This window comes from Chelonia mydas, chromosome 3 (assembly GCF_015237465.2).
Source record: "Chelonia mydas isolate rCheMyd1 chromosome 3, rCheMyd1.pri.v2, whole genome shotgun sequence".
NCBI lineage: Eukaryota > Metazoa > Chordata > Testudines > Cheloniidae > Chelonia > Chelonia mydas.
The window spans coordinates 165,759,607-165,784,738 of NC_057851.1; the positions used below are offsets into that span (position 1 = coordinate 165,759,607).

Here is a 25,132-nt window from a genome sequence, read left to right on the forward strand (position 1 = left end):
TGAGAACAAAACATTCAAACAGATTTAGCTGATCTAAATTTAATTAAATGTTAAATATCTTTATTGGAAAATGTCAGTTAATTGATACAATTGTATGTTTTTGTGTGGAGAAATCAATTTGGTCAGAAGGGTAATAACGATAATTCTCTTAATCACAGCTACATGAGAAACAATTACCACGACAGTATCAGAAATCTGGCAAGTTATTTACTGGTCAATATTCTTCTAGGTCAGTTCAGGAGTAGTTTTATTTCTCCCACTCAGGACTAAAAACCAGCTGCTGTTTCTTGCTGTGATCCATATGGCAGAATTTTTTAGATTTTTTTTTTTTCTTTTTTTTTAAGGCCACAAGGGACCATTTTGATTTTGTAGTCTGTTCACAAGCCTAACACAAGCCACAGAATTTAATGCAGCAATTCTTGGATCAGTCCCAGCAACTTTGTGGTTGAATGAGAGTCTCATCTTTTAGTGAGACATCCAGTCTTGATTTAAAAACTCTGGGGAATGCTGAACCACATCCTTTGATAACCTGTTCCAGTGCAGTCTCTTGTCACAGCAATAAACTAATCCTTTTTTTTTTTTCCTTCTGGATTTTGGGAATCTTTAGTCAGGGAATGCTTGGGTATTCCTGTCCCCAGCTCACATTGTGCTCTGGCCTGGGTGGGGGAGAGATTGTTTCAAGATGCTGCAGAATTGGTTGAGCACTGTGTTCGAGCTCTGAAATCAACATAGCTGCCAAGTATTCTGCATCTCCACGTGTAACCTTTTATGCAAATTATTTAATGAACAATTAAATTGCCAATATTTAAATAACTATTAAATAACTGCGTATTTGCCAATAACTAACATATAACCGTCAATTTCATCTTAAACATTTTTCCTGGCATTAGTCCTGGTTAAAGGTGTTAGGTTAACCTGCCATTGGCTGAATTATGTTCTATGTTTATCTATAGGCAGCTGCAGCAAGACAAGCATCTCACATGCCCACACCTCATCCCTTATGCGGGGTTGGGGAGAGCTTCTCTAGAGTAACAGGAGTAGCTCAGCCTCTGTTAACTTAAGAGGGGTGTGTGTGTGTGTGTGTGTGTGTGTCTCTCTCTCTCTCTCTCTCTCTCTCTCTCTCTCTCACTAAGATCGTTAAGGTCGTACAGTCAAGCACTCAAAAGTTAGAGAATTAATTATTAATGTAACTGCAATTCTATCCCATTTTGGATGTGCATTATGATAGTCTCTGTGATCACATACAATTGTTCTCACTTATGTGATCTGTAGGATTTGAACCCATGATCTTCAGACGCACAGCACAGACCTCTTACACTTGAGCTGAAGAATCAGTCGATAGCAGAAGACTATCTTCTGTATGGACCAGCCCTTTAGACAGGGTGCATATTTTGTCAGAAGGGCGAAACAACTATTTGTGAGACAGCAATGAAATGTTGAGTATCAGGATTCTTGGGTTCTATTCCTGATGGTAATAATTAGAGAAAAGGTTACAGATAGGATTTTTAAGCACATAGATATGTTACCTTCGTTCTGAAAGGTAATGTTGATGAGATGTAACTCTGTCATATAACTTCAATCTCTCTGGTCAGTCGATTACAGATCTAAAAGTTGCAATTCTTCAACAAAAAAACTTCAAAAACAGACTCCAAGGAGAGACTGCTGAATTAGAATTAATTTGCAAACTGGATACAATTAACTTAGGCTTGAATAGAGACTGGGAGTGGATGGGTCATTATACAAAGTTAAAACTATTTCCCCATGTTTATTCCCCCCCCCCCCCCCCCCCAAAACATGTTCTTGTCAACTGCTGGATATGGCCCACTGTGATTATCACTACAAAAGGTTTCTTCCCTCTCCTCCCCCCCGCCCCCACTCTCCTGCTGGTAATAGCTCACCTTACCTGATCATTCTTATTAGTGTGTATGGTTACACCCATTGTTTCATGTTCTCTGTGTATATAAATCTCCCCACTGTATTTTTCCACTGAATTCATCCGATGAAGTGAGCTGTAGCTCATGAAAGCTTATGCTCAAATAGATGTGTTAGTCTCTAAGGTGCCACAAGTACTCCTTTTCTTTCTGTCATATTAGAGTCTGCGATATTATTCAGCTCTGTTTGAAGTGATATTGTGCAACCTCTCAGGTATCGTATTTGTAAATGGGTAGGAATATGAGCCCGTGATCAATAGAGCTTTGAGCTTCACAGAAATATCAGCAACACTCAGGGAAAGAAAGCAGACAGGAACTTTTAGTTCCCAGCTTGGTGCACCATTACCAGGTCAAAGGGTATTTTGAGGGAAAGAATCAATCTCTCTCTCTCTCTTCTCTTCTCCCCCCCGCCCCCCCCAAATGTATGTGAGTTTTAGCCAAGATTCAGGCAGCCATGGCAGTGTTGCCAAATGGGTGGGTGTCACATTAGGTCTGTGACACTTGGCAAGTCTGTGTCTGTCAGGCAACTGCTTCCAGAGCAATTGGGAGCAGAACATGGTGTAAAAGAAGGAATCACAGAGGGATGATACATGAGTACAGCAGTGGTAGGTGGGTGAGGAGGGAGTAACATAATTGTTCCTGCAGGATACCAGCGGCTGTAAACTTTACTGATCTTTTGTTTGTCTTGTTCACTGGAGTATGACCAAGCAGCCACTCTTTAAATGAGTATAGGTGCCAGTGTATCCCTATTGGAGCCACTAGGTGAGGGTTGAGGCTCTTTGGCTGAGAAGTGCAGAGATGAGGAAGCTTGCACTGCTACTTCCTTTCCTATCGACAAAAGTTCATGTGCCAAGGTTGGTAATCTTTTATGAAAGTGTACTTCACTTATAACTTTTTAAGAGTTGATTAAGAAGATGAGGGAAGTTTAACATTTTCACAAAATATTTGTAAACTTTAATCTAGTGCAACATGGGGAAAAAATTACAAAGAATCTAACCACTGAGAGAGTTCAGTTAACTTTTATTCAAAGTTTTTGAGCAAAAACCAGGTACACTGAATTTGTTGTAGTTCAGTTCTGAAATGATGTTTACGCTTAATTTAAAGTTTTCATTTTCAACCTCTAATGTTTTCTTACCGTCTGTTCCCATTCTGTTCAGCACTGCAGCTCAGAGTTCCCCAATTTCCTCAGGAATTGTACTTATAAACACAATGTGCGTTCCTTCTTCCTAAATGTGGAATTTCCTCCCCTAGTTAAAAACTTTGGCCTAAGGCCCAGGACAGGCAAGACAGAGGGTATACTGCAGATAGCAAAAATGTGGTTTTAAAGTTGCAACATCTCGTGACCTACAGTATTATCTTGTAAAAAGAAAAGGAGTACTTGTGGCACCTTAGAGACTAACCAGTTTATTTGAGCATGAGCTTTCGTGAGCTACAGCTCACTTCATCGGACGCATAGCATATCGTGGAAACTGCAGAAGACATTATATACACACAGAGACCATGAAACACAACTTCCTCCCACCCTGTGTGTATATAATGTCTTCTGCAGTTTCCACAATATGCTATGCATCCGATGAAGTGAGCTGTAGCTCACGAAAGCTCATGCTCAAATAAACTGGTTAGTCTCTAAGGTGCCACAAGTACTCCTTTTCTTTTTACAAATACAGACTAACATGGCTGTTACTCTGAAACCTAGTATTATCTTGTGATCGCCAATCTTGGCATTCACATTTAGCCCTCGAAGGGCTCAATATAGAGGTTAAAGCTGGGACATTTTTAGGTATAGAAAAATTATTTTAGGTCACTTTTAGAACTCTTTGAACCATGATTTTGGGTTGCTCTGGGGGACCGAATGGTTCCTGGTACAATTTCAACAGCCCTCAGGGGCTTTCTAAGTTACAGCAGCCTGTCCCTAGCTTATGGCTGTCGTCTTCAGTACCTGTGCAGGGTGAAATCTCCCATGGCTGGATATGGGACTTTTAGAACCTGCTTGTGTTACTTCAACCCCTTTACCTGATGTAAAAGGGCTGGGGCAAAGGTGAGAATCTTATATATTGTAACTTAGGTACCTGACTTAATTTACAGGCAGAAGGATATGAAAAATAGTCTTTAAAAAATCTCTGAAATGTAAGATTTTTTTTTCTTCAACACACATGACATGTACACAAAACATGAAGGTTTGGTGTGGTATTAAATTTTTATTGGCACTTACATGGGATGATGTGCATTACTTATAAGTGGCCTGGCTATCCCAAGATCATACTGATAAATCCTTTATACCACACCTCTCATGTATTCGGGGGGGGGTGTGTGTGTGTATGTATGTATGTATGTATTTATATTGCTTTGCTGAATGATAGCAGTTTCAGGATTTGGAATGGGTCACTTGCAAGGCTATATACAAATACACCTCTACCCTGATATAACGCAGTCCTAAGGAGCCAAAAAATCTTACAACGTTATAGGTGAAACCGCATTTTATATCGAATTCGCTTTGGCCTCGAGCATTTCCTTTTATTAATAGTCACTTCCTGCCCCCTGACTGACCCCTCAGAACCCCCGACCCATCCAATCCCCCCACTCCTTGTCCCCTGACTACCCCCTCCCAGAGACCCCTGCCCCAACCACACCTCCCAAGACCCCACCCCTATCTAAGCCCCCCTACCCAACCCCCCTGTCCCCTGACTTCCCTGACCCCATCCACACCCCCACCCCGCTCCCTGTCCCCCGAGACCCCTTGGCCCCAGCCCAGCACCCTTAACACGCCGCTCTGAGCAGCGTGTTGGAGCCAGACACGTTGACGTGCTGATCCACCCGAGCGTGTAGCCCCACTCCCTAGAGTGCTGCTTTACTGCATTATATCCGAATTCGTGTTATATCGGGTCACGTTATATTGGGGTAGAGGTGTAATTCAACTCGTAGAAATTCCAGCCAATCATACCACTGTATCCAGCACCAAAAAAGAGTTTCCTTCTGTAAACCTGGGTATATCTATCCTTAGCTCTCAGTACACTGTTCCTGAGTCCTGCCTGTTCCTCACCTGGTAAACTTACAGCAAACAGCTAAGATCCAGTTTACACTACAACTGGAACTATACTATAACCAGTACAGGAGACAATGGTGTTGAAACATGGTTGCACAAGCCTATATGGTGGTTTGAAATGAGAACATGTGACTTCTGATCTTCTAACTTAGTGAGTGCTTCACTAGACTCTTCTGTCTGCTAGCGTATCTAAATTATTATTTAGAGAGACAGATGAAGTTAGAGGTGCTGAATTGAATTGTCGGGACGAAGAAAGCAGTGGTTTGCATATGTAAGCAAAGTAAACTATATTATTGAGTAATGCAAGGTCTTTTTTTATCTGTAGCTTTTAAAGGTAACTTGCAGGACTAAGGTCCTTCCACCTGGGGAATATTTTGCCTTCATCTAAACTGTGTGTGGTGCCCCTCCTTGCTAAACTGATGGGAGCCATGTAAATGCTAACAACATATAAAATGAATGGAATGGGCCAAATTCTGCCCTGGGATAGCTTGCACAACTCCCTTTGAAATCAGTGGCCATTTTGTACTCAAAGACAGAATTTGGTCTTTACAGTATCTTTCTGTAACTTGGAGATTTTTTGGAATCATTCCCTTCTTGACTATTTTCTAATCTGAAACCAGACCAGTTCTACATAAGACTGAGCCTTTGATTTTTCAAAGTGAAGGTTGGAGAGAGAGAGAGAGAAGCTGGAAAATCCATATCTTCTTGTATACCTATACTCAGATACTTGCACTTACTAGTTCATTTGGACATTCATAATTTGATTCCCTATGCATTCTATTTTTAAAATTATTTTGATCAAAAATAAATTAGGTAGTTCCTAGTTTACTCATCTTATTTTGGCCCCAGACATAGATCACACTTACACAATTTTGCACCCCGGCTTTGATATGCATGTCTAGACAGTGATGGTTGAGTTTGTAGAACAAATCCCAATAGTATTCAACCATCAAGTGTGAGAGACTTGTTCTACGACGTTTCAGGCAGCAGAATAAACTACTGTTTTAATTAGTATCCAGCCAAATATAAACCAATTACAGTGCAAATCATCCCACCATTACTTTTGAGTGTCAGATGAAATTTAATAATTTAGTGTTCACTAATGATTCTGTTACATTCGCTAAGAAAAATCATAATATTGGCATCCCAGTGGCAGTTGGCAACTGTTTTGGGCATTCTGTGTATTTTTTTCTCTTTGCTTTTACATTTTAATTGTACAATTTGTGCTCCAAATGCACATATGCCTTCAATCTGTAGCTCCCTATTTGTAATATGGCCTCTGGTATGTGTCTCCAACAATAAGCAGTAGCCCAAAACCCTTAAACTGGGTTTGAAATACCGATGCATAAGCATGTTTGCCACTGGTTTCCCTGAAATTGTTGATCCAGCACCATGTGACTGATGGGTGCTCCTCAGGCACCACTATCTCCACAGATCACAGATTGGGAATAACTTTTGCAGTTGGCTGGTAAATGAAGGGCTGTTTGAAAGGGATAAGGACTAGTTCAGAGTGCATTATTGCCAAAGAGCTTAAGTGGCTCGAACTCCTCAGAAGTGATTTCAGATTCCATCCTGTCCTCTGCCAGACGTTGTTCAAGCAAGCCTTCTTTATTTAAAACAAACAAAACCACACACTCAAAAGATGAGTGTGACTGCACTTAAGCTCTCTAGTATAGACATAGCCTATGTTAGCATACCCCCCCCCAGGTATGCTGACAGAAGCAGGAGTTTTTCTTCGTGTGCTTGCTCATGTCCCTTCCACATTAGGTGTGTGTGCTCGCCACGTGCACCGGTGCTGGAAGTTTTTTCCTCAGCAGTATCAGTAGGGGAGCAGCTCTGGTGCTGTCTGCAATGGCACATGGTGTGGTATAAGGGGTGCCTGCCAGCTCCCCCACCCTCCGTTCCTTCTTGCCGGCAGTGACGGTGCACGGAATGTTTGCTGCTCTTACGAACGAAGCCTAAGCAATGCTAGTAGGAGCTAGAGCTCTTGTAAGGTTAGTGTACATAGTTAGTTGAGTGAGTTAGCCCTTAGCAGTAGTTAGTTTTGTTAGTCCCACTGGGGACTTAGCCAGGGGATGGGGCATGCCCCGGTCCCCAGTCTTTAAGCCCTGCAATCGCTGCAAATGGCCCATGCCCTTGAGCATTCCGCACAGTAGCTGTCTCAGGTGCCTCGGTGAAGGGCAGATAAGTGTTGAATCTGCAAGTCCTTTAAACCTAGGACTAAGAAAGAGAGCATGAGATCAGACTCCAAGTGCTCCTGATGGAGTTGGCGCTGACTCCAGGCCCAGAGAAAGGTCCAACTCAGCACCCAGCACCGCGGCATTGGCATGTAGTACCCCGCTGGCTATGAGCCAGCACTGATCCCTGTCTACGGCCCCGGCCAAGAAGTCAAAGAAGGCTGGTAGGGGATGGTCTCCTACTCCCTGCAAGGGGAGGGACAGGGCTGGGGGCGAGCTAAGACCCCTGGCGGGCGGCTCATTTCCCCCATTGGGAAGTCGGGCCTCAGCTCATGTTGAGTGTTGCAGCCCACCCGGTTCCTTGCCTGGAAGCCCAGACACAGAGGTGGGCCTTCATCAGCTTAAGGTGCGGTTGACGCCTGAAGTGTTCCAGGCTGCAAGAGATCCTGACACTCCCAGTGCTGCCTGCCCCAGCCCCGGCCCGGCGATGCTCAGACCTCCATGGTAAGCCTGCCTTGGGACCTGTCCATCTGCCTTCGCCCCAATGGTACCACTCCCTATCGTGGGGGATGTCCCGCCACCATTCACCCGCTCGAAGCCGTCATGCCTCGGAGTTAGGGAGGCAGATGCATCGGAGCTCTCTATATTCACTGGCCCTTAGGCACCAGCAGTGGGATTCAAAGCGGACCTTGCCAGTGACCTGCTGCGTACCCACGGAGGCATGTGCTCCCCGGTAGGAACTTCGGTGCCAGACCTTCGGGTCACCGGAATGCCAGTACAGATCCCAGGAATGATTGGCGGACCAGAGCCGCGAGCCCTGCCAATGATTGCTGAGATGGGTGTCACCATATTCGGGGAGTTTCTCCCCCCCACCCCCACCCCAGCACCTGGCCCACGATACCCCCAGCTCCCACTCCTTGTCCTGGTACCGGTCTTGAAGTGTGAGGCGTGGATCACCGGTCTCCTGTTGTGGATCCGCTGAGCGCCACCGATCAGCAAGGTTCTCACGGAGGTACATGTCCTACTTGGACCAGTCCTCCTCTAGATGCGACTGCGATTGTCACCAGGCACGGAGTCAGCACTCCAGTGGATCCAGGTCACTGGGTAGCAATCGCTCTGGATATGACTCTGGCACGGAGCAAGGTTACACATTGGCAGGGCAGCCTCCCAGACCCTCTGTGCCGCCTGCATCGTCAGTACTGAAACCTGCCCCATGACCTCAAGCCCAGTGGCCAGCCCCCTGATACCCCTGGAACCTGTGGGGGTTCACACAACCCTCCCATCCTGCCCACTCGTTATCAGGAGCCTCGAACAGGCCTGTGGCCTCGATGACCCCACTCCCTTCAGTGCTTGAGGCCCCAGGGGATAAGACCCCGCAAGTCCATGTGGATCAAGGGGAACAGCCTGCTGGACCATCAGTGGGTGCTGTGGAACCCGCAGTAGCAGCTTCTTTCTCATTGTCACCAGACAAGGCCATCATGGAGCCCCCTCACCCGGTTCCTCAGAATGACGCTAAGGCGCACCAGGAGCTGTTGAAGAGGGTCATGGAGGAGTTGGAGGAGTAAGCGGACTCCCTGTTCGACATCCTTTCCTTTACAGCCCCTGCTAGGGTGGCCCTTCCCCTTCACGAAGAGGTATTGAAGATATCCAGTGCCTTGTGGCAAACCCCCTCCTCTTTGCCCCCCATTTCCAAACAGGCAGAGCGTAAGTACTTTGCCCCGACTAAGGGGCACGAATACCTTTACTCCCATCCTGCCCCAAATTCCCTGGTGGTTGAGGCAGTTAACCACAGGGAACGCTAGGGGCAATCTGGAACTACCCCAAAAATAAAGACTCCAGGAGGATGGACTTGTTTGGACGAAAAATTTATTCCTTGTCTAGCTTACAGTTGAGGGTGGCCAACCACCAGGCCCTCCTTGGTCGCTACGACTTCAATATGTGGCAGACCACGGCCAAGTTAGAGAATGCCCTCCCAGAAGGTTCCCGTAAAGAATTCTGGGCAATCCTCGATGAGGGCATGGCTGCTGCCAGGGCAGCCCTTCAAGCGGCATCTGACGCAGCAGACTCCACCACTCGCATCATGGCATCCGCCGTTTCCATGCAGCAAGTGTCCTGGCTGCTTCTCTCTGGGTTGTCCTCCGAGGCTCAGCAATCGATTCAGGACCTCCCCTTCAATGGCCAAGCTCTGTATGCGGAGCAGATAGACAACAAATTACATGGGCTGAAGGACTCCCGAACCACCCTAAAATGTGGTAGTTCTACATTCTGGGCCCAGCGCACAAGCAGTTCAAACTGCAACTTCCCCAGGGGCAAAGGAGCTAGCCCCGGAAGGACCCATCGTACAAAAAGCTCAAGGGCTATAGATGGTGCATGAACCCCCCCACCCTGTGCCCAGTCGGGCTCAACCTGCTCCAAACAAGGAGCTAAAAAGTCGTTTTGAGGGCGAACTACCAATCTATTTCCTGGATCCGATTTTCCCCATTGTTTGCAACTGCCTTTCCTTTTTCCTCCTGGTGTGGTCGGCGATAACGTTAGACTGCTGGTCCTCAGTACGGTGGTGCATGGCTACACCTCCAATTTATTTCCAGCCCCCTACCCGTCCCTCTTCAGGGATCATTCTCACGAGCCTTCTTGAGCAGGAGATTATGGGGCTCTTACAACTGAGGGTGGCGGAGGAAGTCCTGCCTCCTTACCGGAACAAGGGTTTCTATTCCTGGTATTTTCTGATCCCAAAAGCCAAGTGGGATCTGCATCCCATCCTGGACCTGCGAGACCTCAACAGATACCTAATGAAGCTAAAGTTTCACATGGTCTCCCTGGCCTCCATTATCCCCTCCCTGGATCCAGGAGACTGGTATGCCAGCCTCGACCTGAAAGACTTATACGTTCACGTAGTGATCTTCCCAGGACTCAGACGCTTGCTCTGTTTTATGGTTGGTTCGGCCCACTACCAGCTTGCTGTCCTTCCGTTTGGCCTGGCTACAGCACCAAGGGTGGTTTACCAAGTGCATGGCAGTAGTCACTGCCTACCTCAGGCATCGGGGTATCCAGATTTATCTGTACCTTGACGACTGGCAGGTCACAGGCAACGCCAAGGCTCAGGTCCAACGTGACGTTGCTGTGCTGCTCCTTGGGTCAACTACTGGTCAACCACTAAAAGTCCATGTTAGTTGCAGTTCAAAGGATAGAATTCTTCAGGGCCATGCTTGACCCGGGCGAGAGCATTCCTGCCGTTAGACAAGTTTCAGGCCCTGATGGACCTCATAGCAGAAGTGTCTGCATTTCCCCTGACAATGGCTAGGGTGTACCTGCGTGTGCTAGGGCACATGGCAGCTTGCATATATGTGGTTCACCATGCCAAGGCTCCACATGAGGCCCCTGCAGCAATGGCTGGCGTCAACCTATTCCCAATCCAGGGACCACCTGGAAAGACTGTAACCATTCCTCCGGCAGTTCTCACCTTGCTGCACTGGTGGACCGATCCCGAGAAGATCCTGGAAGGAGTCCTGTTCGACAGTCCCATTCCATCTGCCGAGCTAGTGTTGGATGCTTCAGACCTCGGTTGGTGGGCACAACTCAGACATCTCCAGATTCAGGGGATGTGGACCCTGGAGGAGACAATGTTACACATAAATATCAAGGAGCTCAGGGCGGTCTGGCTGGCTTGCGGGGTCTTCCTGCCACACCTGTTGGGCGAAGTGATGAGAGTCCTGATGGACAATACGGCCTCTACATCAACAGGCAAGGAGGAGTGCGCTCATCGGCCAAGAGGCACTCTGTCTCTGGGACTTCTGCATCGGCTACAGCATCCATTTGGAAGCTGGTCACCTCCCCGTTGTCAGGAATGCCCCAGCAGATCACCTCAGCAGGGACTTCTCCTCTCACCACAAGTGGTTGCTCTACTCAGAGGTGGCCTGCATGATCTTCCAGAGGTGAGGAACTCCCCAGGTAGATCTGTTTGCCGCCAGGTGAAACAAAGTGACATTGGTTTTTCTCCTGGCAGGGCCCGAGCAAGGGCTCCCTCTCCAATGTCTTCCTCCTGCTGTGGACCGAGGGTCTGATGTACGCATTCCCTCTGATCCCTCTGGTCAGCTGCGTCCTAGTAAAGATCAAGAGGGACAAGGCACAGGTCATCGTGATCGCCCCTGCGTGGCCTCTGCAGCACTGTTTTTTGGCAAGCTCATGAATGTGGTGGTGGCCCCTCCCTGGCCCCTTCCCTACCTTTCGGTCCTGCTGTCACAGGATCACGGTCGGCTCCTACACCTTAGCCTCAAGTCTCTACACCTCTTGGTGTGGATTCTCTGTGGTTAAACCCAAAGGAGTGTATCCAGCAGGTCCTCCTGGGAAGTAGGAAGCCATCCACAAGACTAACTTACCTGGCCAAGTGGACGAGGTTTTCCTGTTAAGTGTCGGAGTGCGGCATTTTTCCCTCACGTTCTTCAGTGCAGTCCATCTTGGACTACTTACTGCAGCTCAGGAAGCAGGGTCTAGCGCATTGCGGTCATCTCTGCATTCCACCAGCCAATCAAAGGTCAGACAGGCTTTTCTCATGACATGACTGTCAGGTTCCTAAGGGGCCTCGAGAGGCTTTATGGGCCCCTGTCCCATAGTGGGACTGTAATCTGGTCCTCTCCAGGCTCCCTGGACTGCCTTCTGAGCCACTGGGCTCCTGCTTCCTTTCCTACTTGTCCTGGAAGGCCGCTTTCCTGGTAGCAGTGACTTCAGTGAGATGAGTCTCCGAGATTAAGGCCTTGACCTCAGAACCGCCTTACATGGTGTTTTATAAGGACAAGGTCCAGCTGCAGCCCCAACCAGCCTTCCTGCCAAAGGTGCTATCTTTCCACATGAGCCAGGACGTATTCCTGCCAGTGTTCTGTCCCAAGCCATGCAAGACTGCTGAGGAGAGGCGTCTGCACGCGTTGGATGTCCGGAGGGCCGTGGCATTTTACTTGTAGCGTGCAAAGCCTTTCCGTAAATTGACCCAGCTCTTCATCGCTTCAGCGGATAGGATGAAGGGCCTTCTGGTTTCTTCACGGAGAATTTCCAACTGGATCACCTCTTGCATAAAGACCAGTTAAGAGCTAGCAAAAGTCCCGCTGCTGCCAGTGGTCAGGGCCCATTCGACTAGAGTGCAGGCATCTTTGGCGGCCTTCCTGGCACACATCCTGGTCGAGGACATCTGTCGAGCCACGACATGGTCCTCGGTCCACACGTACACATCTCATTATGCCATCACTCAGCAGGCCAGAGACGACGCTGGGTTTGGCAGACCTGTATTACAATCTGTGCAGCCATGAACTCCTATCCGCCTCCACAGGAACTGCTGGAAGTCACCTAATGTGGAATGGTGTTCTTCGAGATGTGTTGCTCATGTCCATTCCACGGCCCGTCCTCCTTCCCCACTGTCGGAATTTCTGGCGAGAAGGAACTGAGGGTGGAGGGAGCTGGCAGCGCCTCTTATACCGTGTCATGCAGGCACCACTCCAGAGGGCGCTGGAGCCGCTCCCCTATGGACACTGCTGAGGGGAAAACTTGTGGCACTGGTGCATGTGGCAAGCACACACACACCTATTGTGGAATGGACCTGAGCAACACATCTCGAAGAACAGCAGTTACGGAACAGGTAACTGTCTTTTCTGCTGGTATAGGAACATGACCTTCCTGAATGACATTAGCGATGTGCACAGAAGCCACCTTCTGTTGGCATAGCTGCCCCTACACTGGGGGTTTTGTTGGCATACCTATATTGCTGTGGGGAAGAGGATAGCATTTTTTCCCCTGACTGACACAGCGATACCAGTATACATTTTTAAGTGTAAACGAGGCACAGAATGCAGACATGCTGGATTAGTGCTCTAACTGCACCCTCATCCTTTTGTTGGCAATTGAAATAACTTAGTTTGAGCTTTTTGTTTGATATTGTTTCTTCATCAAACAAGGCCCTTCCTAAGGTTTCCTCCCATTACCTTTCAATCTTAGAACCTGGTTCCTTCAGCCTAGAGACCCACTGCCATCTCCCTTATTTCCAGAGTGGGTTGTCATGGTAAGTCAGCAACAATCAGTTGTCGTTCCCGTGCAGGGTCCCAATACCTACTGACAAGGTGGGTGGATAGGAAACTCTGCCGCCGTGCTAACAGTTGAATTTAGCTAAATCGTTGCACATAACAATGTGGAGGATCTTGGATTCGGTGAACACAACAGCATTTGAGTTCCCATTTATGATTCATCTGGATAGGACGTTTTACTGGTTGAAATCTGTGTTCATGTTCATGCATAGGGTTTTTAATGTGTATCCAACTGACAGATACATTACAAATTTAATTGATTTGGTGGCAATGCAATTTTTATTGGACCAAAGGGGGCAATGAACTCTGAAAATCTTTAAATTAACATTGTTCTTGTCCAGAATATACCCAAGTTGTGTTAGGAAGCTCATGTGGAAGGGTATAGCACCCAGGACTGCCTTTTCCATTCTTATGATTTGATTGTTTTGTTTCTTTTGTAATTTCTTGCTGTAATTTTTGTTTATGTACCTGCTGTTCCATGAGATCTTCATTAAAAGAAGATTCACATCCCATGGGCTGTCTTACTCATCAACTTAAAAACAATAGTTTGTAAGGAGTAATAAAACAGGATTTGACTGGAGCCTTCTAGAAAATAGTTTTAAAAGTAAAGGGCTCTGAAAGAAGAAGGGATTTTAAAAGAAAAGGGTTGTTAATATGGATTTAATTTAAAACAAACATTTTTTATTTTAAAAAGCCATGGTCTCATTGATATATTGGTTTTCGTGGAATGTTTGACAAAAGTACATTATTGATTGATGTAAGAAACCAGTTAAGAGATGGTTACCAAGATAATGGCAAATTAAATTTCTACTCATGTAGTGATTAATTTCCTAGTAGATCAGTAAAACATTTTTTAACAGAATGTATTACCAGGATGAAACATGGTGGTAGAACATTTTCACCAAATATTGGTAAACTGTACATTGCACTATATTTTGATTAGTTATCAACCTGTCTTACTTTGTTAAAATAGTTCCCCACTTACTACCAGAATAGTGGTGGTACCACCATCAGTTGTACTAAACATTGCTTGCAAAAAGTCTCTGGATCCTATCAGTGTAGTAAAACATTTGACCATTTAAGTGATCCAACTGGTATGTCCATGTTTAATTTAATTAATTTTTAAAAGCAATTTGGGCAGAATTTTTCAGTGGCTCATAGGAAACAGGTAACAATATTTTACCTACAGAAGCACTCTGAATGTATATACCCTTAGAGTGGTGGTGTATCTCTCTGTTCTTCTTTTGGTCCTCAAAGGCTTTACAGATGCATAGTTTCTACCATTTGGGGGTATACTTGGTGGTAGCTTTTGTTGGATGTGCTTTTTAGGTGAATTAAGGAACTTTATACCCATGACCAGTGTGAATATTAAGTAGTTCTTAATGCTCATTTCTGTTCTTGAGAGAACTTTGTTTTCATGAAAATTAGATTGTAAATCGACATTAAAAGTTAACTTCATCACCAGTACTGAGAGCGGGCCTGTAGGTTTCATTTGCATATCTTTTGAGAGATTAGAAATTCTAATTTTCATATAAGAACAAGATTTGCCTGATGCTTCTGGTGTTAAAAACAAATCTGGGAATGTCCCATGTTGATTAAATAGGTCAAAGCCTTCCAAGGCTGAAAGATTTCTTGAAATTAAGTTTTCTTAAAACAGAGGGACCATATCATGCTATTTGTTCTAATCAGATCCTCCCACTGAAACCAGTCAAACTGATGAAGTTGTATAGTCAGGGATTACAGCTAGATTATGGTGGAAGGGAGACAGCTTCACATCTGAATACTGGCCAGACAATATGGCTTTTGTTAGCAATTAAACTTTGCCCATAACTTCTCACTGTATTTGGAATGCTCTCCATAAATTTGAGCATTCAAGTTGTCTTTCTAACTTGTTCTTTAAATGTAAAATGTTTCTGATTATAAGTAATTATTTCCATTTTGGTTTTATTTGTCATCTGAAACCTCTGTACTTGACACATTAGTCGTAACAGAGGAAACTAACATGGATAATAGCTTTGAGATTTGGATCAAATTAAAGGTATATTGGAAGTATTGGAGAGAAATGTGAAAATACAATTAGATTAAATGAGCCTCTTGCCTTATCTTTGTTTCTTCATTTAATTCCAGTTCTGTGTTTTTAAAGTTTTTATTTTGAAGTTTAAATGAATTGATACCGTTATCTGGGAGTTGAATTGCTCTGTCTTCCCTATTACCCAGCAACAGATGCTGTACGGTTCCCTTTGGAACTTTTATCCATTGAAGTCAGCAGGAGGCGCTCATTATCTTGCAGCAATAGGTTAAGTAGACTTGATAATAGAGACTGGTGCTGCACTCTTTAAAATCAATGGGAGCAGGATAAGACCCATGGAGACTAGAAACTTCATTCTGGAGTCTGAGGTCGTGTATGTGTCTAAAGTTTTGAAAGCAGTTTGTAGCAGTTACATCAGCAGCGATTGTGTTTTACATGTTATGGAATGACCGTGGTGGTGGCAGAGAGAGAGACCACACACCCCCTTTATGGTTTGATAGAACACAATGCAATTTTAACTGGAAAAATCAGTAATTAGGTTTCGGTACCCTTTGAAATCATTGCAGTTACTAAATGTTAGTGTAAATGTAACCATAACAGCATAATAGAGAGTTTAATTAAATCATCTGATATCAGTGGTTGCCCCATTCTTTTCTCCTACAGACTTGCAGCTGGTTGCAGCAGAATGCACCATCCTAATGGCCTTGTATTAAAGGGGAAAAGAAAGTATGTTCTATATCCACTAGTCTTTGAACTGCTGAAATGGAGGACAGGCATAGGCCACAAATTTCAGAAGCAAGTTAAGAATCAGAAAAGTAAAAAAAAAATCCCATTTATTATTGATTGATTTTTTGTTTTGTTCATTGGTCTCAAAGGTTCGGCGAGTTCACATAAGAATCCAAGCTTTTGGATACTTAACTGAACAGAGTCGCCAAATATTTTTGAGCTGCTTCCGGTGCTATACAAAAATTAACAGTAGATTAAAAGAATATTATGGGTGTGAGAGAGAGAGGGTGTATATCTTGTGGGAGGTGGTGAGGTGAGCTAATCAGTGTTTGGCTCTGGAGATGGTTTACTTTGTGCTTCCTACTCAAGGCTGCACTGGAGTAGTTTCTCTCTGCCAAATTCTGTCTTGTAAATCTTTCCCTGTGCCCTACTCTGTTATATATATATTTTTTATTTTATTACATTACTGTGGGCTCCATCCACAGCCTTAAGCTAATATAGTTAGCTCTTCCCTTTTAACCCTCAAGGAGTTCCTTTCTTGTGGAAGCAATGTTTTGGTTCCTTACTGGGCATATGGCATGGCACCTCAGTTTCCGTGCGTTTATTCATGCTGTTAGAGCATATTTTAAAAAGCCTCATGTACTGACGTATCCATTGTGGACCATGTTCTAATAAAAAAACCCCAAATCTTAGGAAGAATTAGGGAAGTACCATCATTTCGGTCCCTACTAATATTTTTATCATGGCACGTGAAGAAATGTTTGTTTGCTGAGATTTTTAGGTGTAATTCTTTTTTAAACTAGGAGATAGTTTCATGTAGACTGGTCTTTGAGGGTGGAATAGGTGTGTATGTGTGTGTTGGAGAAGCGGTTTCCTGGTAACCCCTGCATAAATCTAACAATCATATAATGTTCCTCCAACTAAAACTTCAATATGGTGGATGCTTCTGGGTGAGCACTATCCTATAGGCCCCTATTAGCTGACCCATAGAGCATATTTTACTTCATAAAGCTTAGTAGGTATTAATTGGTGTGAAATATTGTATTGCAAAAAGATGAGGAAGCAGGAAGAGAGTAACTCAGAACTAATTTTGGAAAGTGCTTGCTGGTTTACCCTGATTTATGCAGTATCACAGTCAACATTTTCTTTTGTGGTACCTAGAGATACAGATGTTCTAGTAGCAGCAGCAACTGGTGGAAGTTGCAGTAGTATTGCATTGTTAATGGCACATCACTGGCATTTTGCTAATGGATCCTTGTATGTGTATTTACGGTCTGTTAGCTTCCCTTTGATCTGTAGGAAAATTGAAGTTATCAGAGCATATATCAAACGCTTGAATACATTACTTTAAAAAACCTGAATTTATTTTCTGTTGGTGCGTTTTTCTGCACTGAATCCCTGCCCAATTCCAGAATAAGTAAGTAAAACACAAATTAGATTTATGATAAGAGGAAGCCCTCTGAAAAAAATCTTGGAATTGGATAACCCATCATAAAATAAAGTGCAAACAAGCATACTTTGAATTGGCTTTAAGCAAATCCTGTGAAAACCATGAATCTTTTGAGTGCATCACAAAATTGGTGGAGTTACAGTATGAATTTTGACTTACCTTTGTTAATTTTCCTCCACTGTTAACCCACCTTTCCACTTTTGCATATAAAGTAATTAGTCTGTCGTGTTTGCATTTCTTTTAAATTTGTCTATTTATTTTTTGCTTTGGTGGTGTTCTTTCATTGCTCTTCTATCATTTTAACTAAAGCTTTGATCCCACATCCTAGACTATTGCTTATGTACACTTTTGAGTGCGTAGATCAGTATAAACTGTTTAGTTTGTTCCTTTTCTACTCATTTTTGTTTAAAAATGTGGCAATATACATTTTTACTATATTTTCAAACTAAAAACAGAAACCTTAACTCTCTAATGTGTTTTCCTGAAAACTGTGTACCTTTTTATATATACATTTAAAAAAAAATTATTAGCTTTAAAAAAAATTTACCAGTTCTTTTTTATTTGTATAGGGGAAAATGCAGTGTTGCCCTTCTGAATGAGACAGAATCTGTGTTGTCATATCTTGATAAAGAGGTAATACACATCACTAAATCTTTTTCGTTTACTTAGACTCTCTAGATCTGAATATTTATCTTCTGATATTTATAGTAGGATTTTAGTAAATGCAGTACAATTTAAAAAAAAATCAGTTTTGAATGTCTTGTTAGAGATTTGGTGAAAATACCTCTTGGGTTTTATGAGAATTATGGATTAAAGTCATTTAATCCATTGTATCTTTTCTCTTTTTATTATAATAGTCAACTAAATAGTTATTGTCACCTGGACATAAAAATTAAAATATACACTTCCTTCAGACATGTTAGGTGCTTTTTAAAAAAGTAGCTTAAAATATATTATTATAAAACCTTGAACATAAAATGCCTTTTTCAGTGGTTTTAGTTATTTCAGTATTAGGCAAACACTTTTTTTGGTATGAAATCAGTACGAGTTCATCTTCATAGTTGTATACCAGCACCATTAATGTATTGTAAGCATGACTCTAAAAATAGTGCTTAGCTGCTACTCCCATCAGCAGAGGTAAAAGGCATATTAGTGCTTTTCTGGTGTAGGTCTTATTCAAAAATTGATGATGTTTTGGACTGAGTTGTAATTTGTAAAAATCTTTGAGAGGGTAATTAATTAAGGGGGGGGGAAATATAATTCAGAAAATGGTTTCCATCAGACATACCGAATTTTGGGGATAAGTAGCTGATCATTGTACCTTTTTAACGTTGCACATACACTCTTATGAAATGTCTTCCAAACAATTTTATTCAATATAAGACTCTGTATGAGCCATTTAAACAGGGAGACAATATTAAATTTACTTAAATCTGTATTCACTAAAATGGAGATTAATATATTTTGTAGCTTTTTATTTGCCTGTCTTGCACGCTCAAAGGGAGCTTGGAAGGTCCGTACAAGTGAATTTGGTATTGAAAGAGTAGAGTTTTTTTTTGTATTTGTAATTTTTAAATGAAAGAAGTTTATAGGATTAAAGTTAAAATGAAACAAATGAATTAATATTATTGCAAATATCTCTTCCTTTTTAGGATACTTTTTTTTATTCGCTGGTATACGATCCATCACTGAAAACGCTTTTAGCAGACAAAGGAGAAATAAGAGTGGGACCTCGATATCAAGCAGATGTACCAGACATGCTTGTTGAAGGTAAATATTTTTTGGCCTTCGGGGGTGTGTGTGTTTTTTTTTTAACCCAAAAAACAAAAAAAAACCCCAACATATCACATTATTATTTCTGTTGAGTTGCAAAGGTGAGATAGGTACCTTCCAAAACAGAAAGATCTTGGCTCCCTATTGTGAGGAACAGAAAAACTACATTAGATATAATGGGGCGCCAAAAGCGGGAAGATTGGGTAACCGGTGAAAGGACGTTATGACCCAGTGAGGGTTTGTGTCATGATATAATAAAGACGATTTTTTTTTTTTAATTGACCATTTGTTTGGTTAAGTTGGCTAATTTCAGGTAGGCCTCACAGGAAAAGGTATCTCAAGGACGCACATTATAGACCCTGTAAAGCAACAATACAAAAGAAAAATGTGTGCGCCCCTAAAAAGGCATTGCCTGCTGAACACATGACCTCCCCTTGTTAATTATCAACTTACATCAAGGTTAAGGTGGTATAAACTATTGCTTTTCTATTTTGTAGCAGGGTTGAAATAAACATTTCTTCCCGAGAACAACTTGAAAATCATAGGTCCTCTTACCTTGCTCATGTAGTTGGAATTTTTAAGATTTGTATTAATCTTTTTTTATACATAAACTTTATTTTTTGTTTTTATATGAATTTTACGTATGGTATATATTTAAAGCTGATCGGTAATGTGAGGGGTGTGAACTGTTTGCCATCTATTTTTAGTGCACATATATTGGCTTTGGAAATTTTATGAACAGTCTTTGTTACCGAGTTTTATGTTCTGATTAGAGTGGTAGTAAAGGAAGCAGTTTTCTTGAGGAATGGCTAAGACATAAATATTATTTCCCAACAATTTTGGGTGTGTGTTTCTTAATAAGGGAAGAACTTTTATGAAATTCATCCCAGTAGCACAAAGTCAATGGGAGTTCTCAGTGCACATAAAATACAGGACTGCACCCTTAATGGAATGTTAAAGTGCTCTTTTATTCCTGTCCGGTGTGCTGCTTGTTTTGTTTGTTTTAAAAACTAGTGGTGTTCAAAGTTTGTCTAATGAACTATGTAATGGAAGAATTTTTTTTTTCAGCAAGAAAGGTAGACTGATTGTATTATAGATGCAAGTGGCAGATCACTGCATTATTATTCTGGTTATGTTATTTATTAGCTACTTGACAAGGTAAGGTAGTCATGGAAAAACTTTCAGTGTTGCTTGTGAACAGTATACACTAGCTGCAAACATGACTGGAATATGATGCAATGTACCTGGTTCTAGGGAACCAGATAGTTTGTTTATTATATAAAGATTCATATGATGAAAGAGAGTGTTTACTAAGGATGTGAATAGAGAGCAACTGTGACACTTCTGGGTACAGGGTGAATCACTACCACTTATTACAGCATGAGAGAACCTTGTCTGTGCCCACTGGGGGGAAACTTGCCCAAAACTACTGGCTGCTGACAATATCATTGCTCCATTCCAGGTTTCGCAAGCCCTGTTCTGTCCCTCTGCAGGGTAGCAGTTTGCACAGCGCAGCCCTTAGGCTCCCTAAATAAGTCTTTGGGGCAGAGCAGAGATTACCTGTGGTGAAATCAGTGGAGATGGTTAGTCCCAGAGTTGTGCTCTGGCCATGGGGCACAGACCTCTCTAACCTGTCTGTACGCTCCACTTTGTTACACTTGAGTCCCTTGACTGCTGGGCACCCTCAGTGAAAGCAGATTTGCTGCCTCTGTGGAAGCAGTGCCCTCAGTTCACTAGCTTCACCTCAGTTCAGCACTCTTCTTAGCCCACAGCGCTTAAGGCTTGTTTACGCATACAGTGCTGCAGTGGTGCAATTGCAGTGCTTAGTGACTGAAGATGCTATCTACGCCGACGGGAGAGCTACTCCCATCAGCGTAGGTAATCCACCTCATCAAGAGGCAGTAGCTATGTCGATAGGAGAAGCCCTCCTGTTCACATAGCACTGTCTACACCAGAAGTTTGGTCGGTATAATTGCGTCGCTCATGGGTGTGGATTTATGTGATGTAGTTATACCCACATAAATCTGTAGTGTAGACCAAGCCTTAGTCATGTCTGTAGCAAAATGAAATAGAAGTGTATTTGACAAAGCTTAAGATAAAAATCCAGATAGAAGCACCTACAAGGACTGGAAACATATGGTTACAGATCAAAGGAAAATATAAAATGCAATTTAGAGCCCACGCTTATTAACAAATTCCTTTTCTGTCCAATAAGGTGTTACTTAACCAATGGTCAGTCAATACAGCACTTGTTCAGGTGACAACTTCATGGTTTCACTTTACAACCATAACAGAGTTCTTTTAAGATAGGTTTTTGTATGGCACTTAGAGCTAGGGCCCTACCAAATTCATGGCCATGAAAAACACATCACGGGCCATGAAATCTGGTCTTTTGTGTGCCTTTACCCTATACTATACAGATTTCACAGGGGAAACCAGCATTTCTCAAATTGGGGGTCCTGACCCAAAAGGGAATTGCAAGGGGGTCACAGTATTGTCACCCTTACTTCTGCGCTGCCTTCAGAGCTGGGTGTTTGGAAAGCAGCCACTGTTGGCTGGGTGCCCAGTTCTGAAGGCAGCGCCCCACTAGCAGCAGTGCAGAAGGAAGGGTGGCAATACCAGACCAGGCCATCCTTACTTCTGTGTTGCTGCTGGCGGCGGCTCTGCCTTCAGAGCTGGGCTCCCGGCCAGCAGCCGCCGCTCTCCAGCTGCCCAGCTCTGAAGGCAGCGCCGCCGCCAGCAGCAGCGCAGAAGTACAGGTAGCAATACTATAACCTCCCCATACAGTAACTTTGTGACTTCCCCCACAGCTCCTTTTTGGGTCAGGACCCCTACAATTACAGCACCGTCAAATTTCAGATTTAAGGAGCCGAAATCATGAAATTTACTATTTTAAAAATCCTATGACCTTGAAATTGGTAGGGCCCTACTTATATCTATCGTTGCAAACTGAAATTTAAAAAAAGAGCATCGACGTGCCATTGTGAGAATTTAAAATATGTATTTGTACCCATTAATTTTTTAAAAAAAAGCTTAGAGACTTGTATGGTTAGGGAAGTACATAGTATGTATGTATAAGCAAGTATTGAAGCAAGGGGGGGAAATGTTTCATAATGGTCACCTAGTAGTGACCATTAAGGTTTCTTTGTGACGTTGGTTATAAATATATTTTCATGTATACATAACATTCTAAACAGTTCTTCCTGGGGTTAAAAATATTCATTCTTAGTCTCATCTCGAAGGAATTTCCCCCCCCAAATTCTGTTCACCAACTATACAGCTGTATTAGGCGGACAAATATAATTTTGAATGGTTAAATAACAAACTAAATCTTCAAGATCCAATCCAGTGCTCTAGCTTCTAGTCCACAGGGATCAACTTTGCTACAAACAAACAAAGCATGATAACCTATTGCTGCTATCAGCTACTTTGTTCTCTCAAGTGGGATAGGTCTGTATGATGGATCCACCCCTGCTGATGAACCTCGTGGGTGTCAAGACGATGCCACATGATGGAATTTCTGATTTTTTTCAGTTTGCCTTTTAAAAAAAACCGAAGGAATTATACACCAAAAAAATGTTAAAAAACATTAACGTTGCAATGTCAAGCACTGAAATGTTGGCAAATGCCAAAATTAAGGGTACCTGTGTATCCTTGTGCCTGTGCAGTATGATGCAGTCTTTCATTACATGATCCCATACTTTTTTTTTACACAATACCCCTGCCTCATTCAGTGCACAGGATGGACCCTGCTGTGGGGATAAATCTGGTTTCTGTACAGGACTCCTGCTTCCTTTGTTGCAGACGTTGGAAGCTGTGTAGTGAATGAGGCGGGGGACTGCAGAAAGAGAAGGGACAGTCTTATGGCAAAGACAGTTGAATGGTGCCCTGGAGAACTGGATTCTATTCTTCCCTGCCACAGAGTTCCTATGCAATGCTAGTTAAGCAACTAGTCAAACTTTTCACAGGTTGTCACTAATTATGTATTCCTGGTTTTCTGGGTGCTTGACTTGAGAGCCTGGGGTCTGATTTGCAGAAGTTCAGAGCACTCATAGCTGCAACTGAAGTTGGGGACTGTTATTTGATCGTACAGAATGTGATATAACGCTAAATACTGTGGCGAAAAATCAAGTTCTGGATGTCCCAAATTGAACTCCCAGAGTTAGTGGATACTTTTGACCATAATCTCACCGTGCCTGAGTTGCCAGTCTGTAAAATGGTGATAATATGGGTCCCTCATCTCAAAGGAGTGTTGTTAAAATACATGCATGAATACTTATGAAGCACTCATCTATAAGTGATGAGTGCCATAGAAAAGCTCATGAGGAAATAATTCTGTATTCAGAGCGAAGTTTGAATAGTGTGCAGTAAATAAAGCCTGTGCCACTCATTGGACAAGGGGAAAACAAAACAGTGAATAGCTGCTCATTGAGAGCACTGTCCATTCTGTGTACTAAATGAGGTTGGAGCCTTATAGAATAAATACGTAGTCTGTGGAAAAAATATGTAATCATGTCATTAAAGACTAATCATAAAGGAGACACACAAGAGGGCTGAATTAAGACTGAAAAGGCAACCTTAATTCTTATTTTTCCTTGATTTTTTTTGCAACAATAATAACGCGCACACATTTTTTTAAAAAGAACAATATCAATTTAGCTTAAGTCAGTTCCTTGCTGAATTAAGCTAAACTAATATAAACCAGGTTTAAGTCTGATTAAAAGTGCCCACACTGATTTTTTGCACTGGTTTAGCTAAATCCATTTGAAATAACACCTTTAGTTAAACTAGTGTTACTTTGGATCTTGACTAGGCCTCAATTAAGCCTTTCTTTCAACAGCATCTTAAAATTTAGGATGTGAACTAAGCCTGCTTTGGAGTGAAGCTGCTATCCATTTTTGTCAGCAGGGGTTGCTGCGGTATCAGCGTGAGGCAGACCCTCCCTTCCCCCCCCAGAGCTGAGCGTCACATTCAGTGCTCCCAACTCACTCCGGTCTGGGTCCAAGAGACTGACTTTTTAAAATCTAAACTCATTTCCTGGGAAGCAGCACAGTGCATCAGTGAGCTAATTTTCTGGCCTTATTTCTGGGCTAATGGAAAGTTGTTTGATGACAACACTAATAGTATTCAGATGAGAAGTATGCGGTAGCAGCCAATAGGGAGTGCATTTGTAGGGAGATGCATAGAAACCTTGAGTAGGAGGAGACAAATGGCTGAGTGGCTCTAGCATCCACAAAGAGCCTCTGTTTACTTATAACTGCACGCTGTGCAGTATGTTGTTCCATTACCAAGCTAATATTTTTATATTTCCTAAAGAACATAAAATGTAGGTGCTTCCTCACCCAAAGCCAAAATAAAAAGGCTTAGGACAGAACGGGGGGGAGGGATAGCTCAATGGTTTGAGCATTAGCCTGCTAAACCCAGGGTTGTGAGTTCAATCCTTGAGGGGGCCATTTAGGGATCTGGGGCAAAAATTGGGGATTGGTCCTGCTTTGAGCAGGGGGTTGGACTAGATGACCTCCTGAGGTCCCTTCCAACCTCTGTACTATTCTTCTAGAGAACAGAATATCAGGGTTGGAACAGACCATATCCTCTTTCCCCCAACCCAGAAGCAAGGTGTCAGGTGCTTGCATATCTGGACTGTTCTTTGTACAGCCCATGGTCTTTAGCAGAGGTTATGCCTGATATGGTTTGCTTTTGGTGTGTGGGGCTAGTCTGCCTGCGCAATTTGCTGACCTGTTGGCCATGCCTCTGTTACTTTTCTGAGCTTCCCACAACTGTTCCTATATGATCCCAAAGAGGGAGTTGCTGCAGAAATATGTTTGCGGGCCCTGCTCTTTATCCCCCCCCAATCAAGGTATTGTATATTTATAAAATTATATATATTTGCTGACGTTTATCAGTTCTTAGGAGTTTGGGTTCTTATTTATCCTAAAGT

The 25,132-nt window shown here is 43.1% G+C and overlaps 1 protein-coding gene across 3 annotated transcripts in view; it reads left to right on the top strand.

Moving 5' to 3' along the window:
* The window catches only part of MTA3 (metastasis associated 1 family member 3), a 198,041-nt gene that overhangs the window by 43,273 nt on the left and 129,636 nt on the right, over positions 1 to 25,132 (top strand). For all 3 annotated transcript variants that reach the window (XM_037895816.2, XM_043543757.1, XM_043543758.1), the window contains 2 exons: positions 17,991 to 18,054; positions 19,074 to 19,191. In XM_037895816.2, the coding sequence (XP_037751744.1) occupies positions 17,991 to 18,054; positions 19,074 to 19,191 (182 nt within the window). The remainder of the gene's footprint in view (positions 1 to 17,990; positions 18,055 to 19,073; positions 19,192 to 25,132) is intronic.